At 37.7% G+C, this 10,680-nt stretch overlaps 1 protein-coding gene across 1 annotated transcript in view; it reads right to left on the bottom strand.

Moving 5' to 3' along the window:
* Nucleotides 1-442: 442 nt before the first annotated feature.
* The window catches only part of gpr63 (G protein-coupled receptor 63), a 31,135-nt gene continuing 20,897 nt past the window's right edge, over nucleotides 443-10,680 (bottom strand). The window contains exon 2 of the mRNA XM_002934868.5: nucleotides 443-2,843. Coding sequence (XP_002934914.2) covers nucleotides 1,433-2,692 — 1,260 coding nt within the window. The 5' untranslated portion in view covers nucleotides 2,693-2,843 and the 3' untranslated portion in view covers nucleotides 443-1,432. The remainder of the gene's footprint in view (nucleotides 2,844-10,680) is intronic.

Here is a 10,680-nt window from a genome sequence, read left to right as displayed (position 1 = left end):
TGAAATGATTAAAAAGCTAAAAATAAAACAAAATAAAATCCAATAATAAAAAATAAAAATCAATTCATACTAAAGCAACCCCTTTAAGCATCTCATTGTATGATGTAGTAGCACCTGTGTGGGCAATGATCATGCGGCTCAATAAGCTAATGCCAATTATTTAAAAGGAAATAAACATACTTTTGTCCATGTAGAGTACACTGCACCAGAAAGGATTTTCATTAGAGGATCGTCTTGCAATTATTGAGCCACTTGACTTGAAGAGTTCAGGAAATATTTTAACAGCAATATTGCATGAAAAATTTAGCCCTGAAGTTGCTGGACTACAACTGCCAACATGCTTCAATTTTTGATAATATGCAGCGATATGCTGGGATTTGTCTTCAGGTGAAGCAACACTTATAGGCAAGGTGTAGGCCCACTTTAGCCACTGTTACATATATACCTCATGTGTATTTTTTTCAAGGAACTGCCTTAATATTTTGTTTTTAAATTATCTTTCAAGTAACCACAAGTGAAGCCTAAGTTTGTCTAATTGGTAATAAAATAATATCATTTGGTCAGTATATACTCTCCCTACCCCACCAAAATAGGACTTCTTTCCTGAAAGGGCCAAAAGAATTCATAACATTGAATATAACAGTATAGTAAGCCTAACTTATATTACTTTAACCCTGTTTATGCACTGTTGGCACGTCTGTGTTTAGCAAAAAATATATGCATTTATATATTTGAATTTTTTCTATAATAATAAAGCCCTGATAACCTTCCTTTAAAACTCTATAATCTTTATAATTTCATGATCTTCTAATTAATATCTGTATTAATATCTGTATGTCACTAGTGCTCTATGTTTCCAAAAAGTCATGTATGTATCAAAACTACAACTTCAGCTTTCATTTCCAAAACATTATTCTGTATATAATCTATGATAAAGTGCGCAAAAATTTCACCCGTCCTGTAGGTTATCATCATTGCTCGAATGCTATGGAGGATAGAGATTCTACCCAATGGGTAGAACAGAGATTTAGCCCCAGGGGTAAATGAAAAATAGATGACCGATAAATACATTTTTACATAATATTGTAAATGATTTGTAAAAAATCTAATGATCCTGCCATTCCCTTCTATAGGACATTTTTGGCTCAACTATAATAGCAAAAAGCAGCAACATTTGTCCGTTAAGAAAAAAAAAAAAATGACATCCACCAGTTGTAGCAGCATACATTATACCCGCCTGCAGATACATCAAAAGCAGGCCTGGACATTACCTGACAGAGTACTTCTCAAACATGGATTTACCTTAAATCCTAGGAGGTAAAAGGTTTTCAATTTACATATTGTGGTAAATAACATATTAATCACTTAGGAAATATGTCAAAACACACACAAGTTTAAATTGCATTCACCCAGAAAATGATAGCCTATGTTTTCACACTACAGATCTGTGTTCTCCGCACACATAAATGGCACTAGGCCGAATACGTCTTCTTGTATGGCCAGGTAACTGTGGCAAAAACTTAAAGTACTTGGGCATTAAATCCAAGCAAGCGTCACGGAATTTCTTTATCCTCCAGTAGTAAATGATTGGGTTTAGTGCAGATTTGAGGTAGCATAGCCAAAGTAGCCACGTGCTTATCTCAAAAAAGTTGTGCTTGTTGTAAAAGTCACTATTAAATGTAGCAACCAGGCTGTAAGTAGTGAATGGTGCCCAGCACAATATAAAGACAATAAACAAAACCAAAATTGTTGTGAAGGCACGAGTTTTAAAGCTGATATCTATATTCATTTGAAAGGGCCTTTGTAGGCTCATAAGACCTAGCTTGCTAGCCTGGCTGAGGCAAATGCTGTCTGGATGGCTATGTATACGAACTGCATTGTGGCGCACAGTGTTCAGTATGCCCATGAAAGAATACAGCATCACCATAAAAGGGATAAAAAAGAATATTAAGACAATAAGTATAACATAAGCTTTGTAACCAGAGTTTGTGGTATAGCCAAAGACACATTGTGGGGCTCTAGATGGTACTTGCAAGTGAGGCTTGCCAACAGCCAAAGGAAAAGCCACACAAAAAGAAGTAGCCCACGATATTATAATGAGAATCTTTGCCCGGTATGGATTTAGCTTATCTTGTTTTTGAACTATAATAAGAAACCGGTCAATGCTGATTATTAGTAAGATAGCAACACCCTCCATTACAAACAACCAGAAGAACATGGCAGACACTCTGCAGAAGACATCTCCAAAAATCCATTCTGTGGTGATAATGGTGATTAAAGCAAAGGGCATGTTCAGGATAGAGAGCAGTAAGTCAGCAAAGGCCAAGCTGGCTAGTAAAATGTTGATTGCAGAGCGCATGGCAGCTTTTTGGTAAACCATGAGGCACACTACAAAGTTTCCAAGAAATGACAACAAGAGGATAATTATCATCACAGCAGAAAGAATGATCTGAAGAGGCAAACTCAAGGTCTCAACCAAATCTTTTGTTGACGGAGTTGTAGAAATGTTCAGTGGTAAAATAGTTGTCTCAGTTGTGGTCATGGCAACTGGACTATATCGTAGCAGAGAATCCAAGTTACCACTCAAAGAAGGTTGAGGAGATGTTACTTTAATGAAGCCATTCTCAAAAATTACATGAGTGCTGTAGTAGGTTGCAGAATGAGCAGGTGTAAGCATTACTGAAAAAACCATTACTGCAAATTCCAGATTTCTCTCCTCCTTTTATTTTTTTGAAGGAATGTTGCCTGGTAACGCAAAGTGCCATGTCCCATTGCTTTTAATCACACAGTAATAAGGAGCTGAAAATAAATCCATCTTCACATTGCGATTTGCTTGCTTTGGGCTGAAACACAGAAAAGAAGCAGAAACACTTACTTAAAATAAAGCATGAAAAAATTATATTAATGAGAACAATTAGTACTAAAGCCAATGACCAATCCAACATTATACACAGTATTATTCACATTATTAATACCTAATAAGCCAATGACCAATCCAACATTATACACAGTATTATTCACATTATTAATACCTATACCATTAAAAGAGTATATTGATAAACATTGTGTGTAAATAATTAATATCATACCAAGAAAAGTGCGTAAGTCTCAAACCACTTGCTTTTTCATTCCAACACTTCGTCAAAGCATGCACCCTGCCTCATTCTCAAAATAATAGATTTATATAAAAATAGACTAAAATAAGTATTTACAATATTTCACCTTTTGTCCGGAATTGACACGTGCATTTAAATTAAAACAAAAAATGGAACTATTCTTGCCATAAGAAAAATAGAAAAAAATCTACTCTTAGAATTTGTACTGAGAATAATTGTGCAGCTGCCTATTACCCCTATTTCAGTCAGCTGCAGGAAATAAAGCAAAATATCAGACAGCACAACCATGTTTGATTAGTTGCTTGTTTTTTTTCCCCTCTGTGGGGGATTATGCAACTCTGATAAGTAAAAAATCAAATACTGAATCCAAGGGATCGTTTCCAATTCTTCTTACTTTTTGCTCATTCTGACATTTTCCAGCAGTCCCTAAATAAAGTGCAGTAATGCAAACAAAGTGCCCATTAAAGCCAGTGTCAAGCTGAAAAACAGCAGGACAACCACTGTTATTTCTAGATAAGATGATAAATAATCTTTATTTCTCAAGAGAAGAGGCTCACCGATGTTTACAAAGGTGATGTAATGTAACTATGTAATGTGAAAAATTTAGCTTTTATATTTATGTTGTGTTACAGCTGCATTCTGGCCAACCAGCATTCTCATTCATCCTCTGTGTACAAAAACTAGCATATTTTGCATCTGTGTTCAGTAGAAGGGTGTACACAATAAACATACAAATTAGCTACAAATACTGACTACTAGAGAAAGTAAAAAGAGTACTCATTAGAGCCTTCAATCTAAACAAACATATACAAACACTGAGGCACCAAGGTATTTGTGCTACAAAATCTTCTACTGTAGAGCAGTAAAAAGACTACACAAGAACAGCTATTAATTGGGATAATTCCCAATGGTCTATAGAAACACAACAAACACAAAGTGATGAGGGTTATAATAATAGCCCTGTTGTTTTACCTGCAACCACTAGAAAAAGCAAAAGTAACAGCAGCAGTTGTTCCCCTGATGCCCATTTATTTATTGGCTGAAAAGACAAGCAGTCACACCAAAAACAAAAACCACACATCTTTTATTAAAGGGTCAGTTGCATTAAAATAATCAATGGGCTTCACTCATATTTAAGTGGCTGAGGGGCAGTCTAATAAGGAAACAAGCACCTAATTTGCATCTTATTTTGCCAGGCGTTTTTCCCTGTGATATAGAAGGGTTGTAGAAATTAGCTCTTTGTGGAGGATGATGGGCTCCAGGATGGAATTTGCACAGCAAAGAATTGTTAAGAGCAGCAATGTGGATGAGGGTTTGCATAATCTTCTTCAGGCAGTCATGTACTGTGTCATCAACTATGATGACTACTTTTTTTCCTACATATAGAGGAGAGAAGTAGGGTTGCCAACTTTGTGGTGGCTAAACCCCAACAAAATGTGCAGAGCTGATGGTGTGTGTGTGGGCATGATGACATCAAGAGCGTGCACAATGACGTTAGGTGGAATTATTATGCCATGGCAGGGTTATTGCATCACTTAGATGCAATTGGCTGGAGTTTTGCTCAGATTTCTCAGTGTTTTAAACTGAACTAAAAGTTTTGAAGCCCTTTGAAAAACTTGGATGTTTGGTTCAAAATTGGACAGGTAGCAACCCTAACTCTATCTATATTCTGTCTTCCGAGACAATACTTTAATTAAAGGTACTGGATCAATTATACAGAAAACAGGTATCCAGAAAGCTCTAAAATACAGCAATGCTAATTTAGAAAAACAATTCCTCATTTTAGAATGATATACTTTTTATTTCTGTTAATAGTAAGAAATTACTGTACTTCATGGCAACTAAGCAAGAAAAAAAAAAACTGTTTTGGTCAAAACAGCACAGGTGGCAGCCCTAGAGACAAGTAACATATGAAGGAGTTTAACCTTTTTAGTGCCACAGGACGTAGAATCTACGTCCTGGGTACTAAAGGACCTAAGTGCCACAGGACGTAGATTCTACGTCCTGGGGCACTTCCGGGTTTGGGAGCGGAGAAGCGGCTTTTCAAGCCGCTCCTTCGCTCCCCGCTCGTTCCCCAGCCTCCAGACACAAGTCAGAGGTGGGGAACGAGTGGCCCCTGGGGCGCGATCGCCCAGGGGCCACATAAGAAAAGGCAGGCACGTGAAATCCATTCCTGGATTTCACGATCGCCTTCTGCCTTTCTCTGCTCCCCCCCCTGCTGGCCCCCCTGCTTCCTGCTGCTGATACTCACTGCCGGACTCGTGCTGCGTGTGTCTCCCTGCTGATCCACGATCTCCTACACAGGTAAGTGGCAAAAACACACAAAAACACACATACACACACATAATACACTAATAATACACTAATACACACTTATACTCACATTTACACACAAACACATACATTTTAGGGGAGTTGGGAGATTTCAAACATTCACAACACTTACACTTACACACACTTACTTGCATACATGCACACAAAACACATTTTACCTAATGTACACACACACTTACACACTTATGTAATTTTGTAATTTTTTTTTTTTCTAATCGCATCGTTTTTATTTCTGCCTGAAAAAAATGTTTTATTGCCATTGCGGATAGTGTATTCGCTAACCGCACTGCGCAATATCTTTTGTGTATTATTTTGGTGTTTCTACTACATTTTCTGTGATTTTGGTGGATTTTGGGGTATTTTACTGCATGTTTAGCCATTTTATAGCATTTTCAGTTATGCATAGTTCTTGTTCGCTTGATTTTCAGAAATGTCACAAAAACCGTTCTGTTTAGCATAGCTTTGTAGTTTGTAGTAGAAAGTTTTATTTACCCATTTTTGTTTTGTCAGAATGTGTACTTTCGGAAAATATATGGTTTTCTAGGGTCTCCTTACTGTTAGGTGGTCGTATGGCACATAATACACATACCGGGTGCAAAAATTGCATGAGCCGAAGCATCTTATGTGAAAATTCATATGCACTATTTTTACTTGGGTGCCCCTGTACCCCACATAGTTTGGTAAATCTATGCATATAGGGCATCAAACTGTTCAGTAGACCCCTGGCGTTCATATTTAGAATGTTTTATGTTGATATGGTACAAAATGTGGGGGTACATAATGGGGTAAAATGCAAGCTTTGTGACAATTTCAGAAATATCATAAAAACCGTTCTGTTTAGCATAGCTTTGTAGTTTGGTAGTTTGTAGTAGAAAGATGTATTTGCCCATTTTTGTTTTGTCAGAATGTGTACTTTCGGAAAATATATGGTTTTCTAGGGTTTCCTTACTGTTAGGGGGTCGTATGGCACATAATACACATACCGGGTGCAAAAACTGCATGAGCCGAAGCATCTTATGTGAAAATTCATATGCACTATTTTTACTTGGGTGCCCCTGTACCCCACATAGTTTGGTAAATCTATGCATATAGGGCATCAAACTGTTCAGTAGACCCCTGGCGTTCATATTTAGAATGTTTTATGTTGATACGGTACAAAATGTGGGGGTACATAATGGGGTAAAATGCAAGCTTTGTGACAATTTTCAGAAATATCATAAAAACCGTTCTGTTTAGCATGGCTTTGTAGTTTGGTAGTTTGTAGTAGAAAGATGTATTTGCCCATTTTTGTTTTGTCAGAATGTGTACTTTCGGAAAATATATGGTTTTCTAGGGTTTCCTTACTGTTAGGGGGTCGTATGGCACATAATACACATACCGGGTGCAAAAACTGCATGAGCCGAAGCATCTTATGTGAAAATTCATATGCACTATTTTTACTTGGGTGCCCCTGTACCCCACATAGTTTGGTAAATCTATGCATATAGGGCATCAAACTGTTCAGTAGACCCCTGGCGTTCATATTTAGAATGTTTTATGTTGATACGGTACAAAATGTGGGGGTATATAATGGGGTAAAATGCAAGCTTCGTGACAATTTTCAGAAATGTCATAAAAACCGTTCTGTTTAGCATAGCTTTGTAGTTTAGCAGTTTGTAGTAGAAAGATGTATTTACCCATTTTTGTTTTGTCAGAATGTGTACTTTCGGAAAATATATGGTTTTCTAGGGTCTCCTTACTGTTAGGTGGTCGTATGGCACATAATACACATACCGGGTGCAAAAACTGCATGAGCCGAAGCATCTTATGTGAAAATTCATATGCACTATTTTTACTTGGGTGCCCCTGTACCCCACATAGTTTGGTAAATCTATGCATATAGGGCATCAAACTGTTCAGTAGACCCCTGGCGTTCATATTTAGAATGTTTTATGTTGATACGGTACAAAATGTGGGGGTACATAATGGGGTAAAATGCAAGCTTTGTGACAATTTTCAGAAATGTCATAAAAACCGTTCTGTTTAGCATAGCTTTGTAGTTTGGTAGTTTGTAGTAGAAAGATGTATGTACCCATTTTTGTTTTGTCAGAATGTGTACTTTCGGAAAATATATGGTTTTCTAGGGTTTCCTTACTGTTAGGTGGTCGTATGGCACATAATACACATACCGGGTGCAAAAATTGCATGAGCCGAAGCATCTTATGTGAAAATTCATATGCACTATTTTTACTTGGGTGCCCCTGTACCCCACATAGTTTGGTAAATCTATGCATATAGGGCATCAAACTGTTCAGTAGACCCCTGGCGTTCATATTTAGAATGTTTTATGTTGATATGGTACAAAATGTGGGGGTACATAATGGGGTAAAATGCAAGCTTTGTGACAATTTTCAGAAATATCATAAAAACCGTTCTGTTTAGCATAGCTTTGTAGTTTGGTAGTTTGTAGTAGAAAGATGTATTTGCCCATTTTTGTTTTGTCAGAATGTGTACTTTCGGAAAATATATGGTTTTCTAGGGTTTCCTTACTGTTAGGGGGTCGTATGGCACATAATACACATACCGGGTGCAAAAACTGCATGAGCCGAAGCATCTTATGTGAAAATTCATATGCACTATTTTTACTTGGGTGCCCCTGTACCCCACATAGTTTGGTAAATCTATGCATATAGGGCATCAAACTGTTCAGTAGACCCCTGGCATTCATATTTAGAATGTTTTATGTTGATACGGTACAAAATGTGGGGGTACATAATGGGGTAAAATGCAAGCTTTGTGACAATTTTCAGAAATATCATAAAAACCGTTCTGTTTAGCATAGCTTTGTAGTTTGGTAGTTTGTAGTAGAAAGATGTATTTGCCCATTTTTGTTTTGTCAGAATGTGTACTTTCAGAAAATATATGGTTTTCTAGGGTTTCCTTACTGTTAGGGGGTCGTATGGCATATAATACACATACCGGGTGCAAAAACTGCATGAGCCGAAGCATCTTATGTGAAAATTCATATGCACTATTTTTCTTGGGTGCCCCTGTACCCCACATAGTTTGGTAAATCTATGCATATAGGGCATCAAACTGTTCAGTAGACCCCTGGCGTTCATATTTAGAATGTTTTATGTTGATACGGTACAAAATGTGGGGGTACATAATGGGGTAAAATGCAAGCTTTGTGACAATTTTCAGAAATGTCAAAAAAATCTTTCTGTTTAGCATAGCTTTGTAGTTTGGTAGTTTGCAGTAGAAAGATGTATTTACCCATTTTTGTTTTGTCAGATTGTGTACTTTCGGAAAATGTATAGTTTTCTAGGGTCTCCTTACTGTTAGGTGGTCTTATGCCGCATAATGCACATGCCGGTAGCTTATATTGCAGTGTATACACTTTGTATGCACTAACTTCCTTTTGGGGTCTCTAAATGCCAGATACATCGGTGATCCTATGCACAATGGGCATCAAACTGTTCAGCGGACCCTTGGTTTTCATATTTAGGGTGTGTTTTCTTGGTACCTAATGTTATGTGGGAGATATGGTGCTTGAAAGTGGAAGATTTGATGTGATTTTCAGGTATTTCACCAAAACTAGCAATTTTGGGAAAGCACTGCGACTCTGTAGTTTGGAGTAGAAAGACATGGGTACCAATTTTGAATTCGCCCGAATGTGTACTTTCCAAAAATATATGGTTTTGGGGGGTCAATGTATTTTTTTGTGTTTTTACCCCACAGAAAATGCAGTAAATGTGTTGAATTTTCAGTAGCTAAAGAGATCTCCTGGGCAATCTCTATGCACTGACGTCCTTATGGGGTCTCTAAATGCCAGATACAGTGCTGATTCTATGCACAATGGGCATCAAACTGTTCAGCGGACCCTTGGCTTTCATATTTCGGGTGTGTTTTCTTGGTACCTAATGTTATGTTGGAGATAAGGTGCTTGATAGTGGAAGATTTGATGTGTTTTTCAGGTATTTCACCAAAACTAGCAATTTTGGGAAAGCACTGCAACTCTGTAGTTTGGAGTAGAAAGACATGGGTACCAATTTTGAATTCGCCCGAATGTGTACTTTCCAAAAATATATGGTTTTGGGGGGTCAATGTATTTTTTGGTGTTTTTACCCCACAGAAAATGCAGTAAACGTGTTGAATTTTCAGTAGCTAAAGAGACCTCTGGGGCAATCTCTATGCACTGACGTCCTTATGGGGTCTCTAAATGCCAGAGACAGTGCTGATCCTATGCACAATGGGCATCAAACTGTTCAGCGGACCCTTGGCTTTCATATTTCGGGTGTGTTTTCTTGGTACCTATTGTTATGTGGGAGATAAGGTGCTTGAAAGTGGAAGATTTGATGTGTTTTTCAGGTATTTCACCAAAACTAGCAATTTTGGGAAAGCACTGCGACTCTGTAGTTTGGAGTAGAAAGACATGGGTACCAATTTTGAATTCGCCCGAATGTGTACTTTCCAAAAATATATGGTTTTGGGGGGTCAATGTATTTTTTTGTGTTTTTACCCCACAGAAAATGCAGTAAATGTGTTGAATTTTCAGTAGCTAAAGAGATCTCCTGGGCAATTTGTATGCACTAACTTCCTTATGGGGTCTCTAAATGCCAGATACATTGGTGATCCTATGCACAATGGGCATCAAACTGTTCAGCGGACCCTTGGCTTTCATATTTAGGGTGTGTTCTTTTGGTACCTAATGTTATGTGGGAGATAAGGTGCTTGAAAGTGGAAGATTTGATGTGTTTTTCAGGTATTTCACCAAAACTAGCAATTTTGGGAAAGCACTGCGACTCTGTAGTTTGGAGTAGAAAGACATGGGTACCAATTTTGAATTCGCCCGAATGTGTACTTTCCAAAAATATATGGTTTTGGGGGGTCAATGTATTTTTTTGGGTTTTTACCCCACAGAAAATGCAGTAAACGTGTTGAATTTTCAGTAGCTAAAGAGACCTCTGGGGCAATCTCTATGCACTGACGTCCTTATGGGGTCTCTAAATGCCAGATACAGTGCTGATTCTATGCACAATGGGCATCAAACTGTTCAGCGGACCCTTGGCTTTCATATTTCGGGTGTGTTTTCTTGGTACCTAATGTTATGTTGGAGATAAGGTGCTTGATAGTGGAAGATTTGATGTGTTTTTCAGGTATTTCACCAAAACTAGCAATTTTGGGAAAGCACTGCGACTCTGTAGTTTGGAGTAGAAAGACATGGGTACCAATTTTGAATTCGCCCGAA

This window comes from Xenopus tropicalis, chromosome 5 (assembly GCF_000004195.4).
Source record: "Xenopus tropicalis strain Nigerian chromosome 5, UCB_Xtro_10.0, whole genome shotgun sequence".
Taxonomy (NCBI): Eukaryota; Metazoa; Chordata; class Amphibia; order Anura; family Pipidae; genus Xenopus; species Xenopus tropicalis.
The sequence above is the reverse complement of the archived record's forward strand: the minus strand, read 5'-3'. Positions and strand labels throughout refer to the sequence as shown.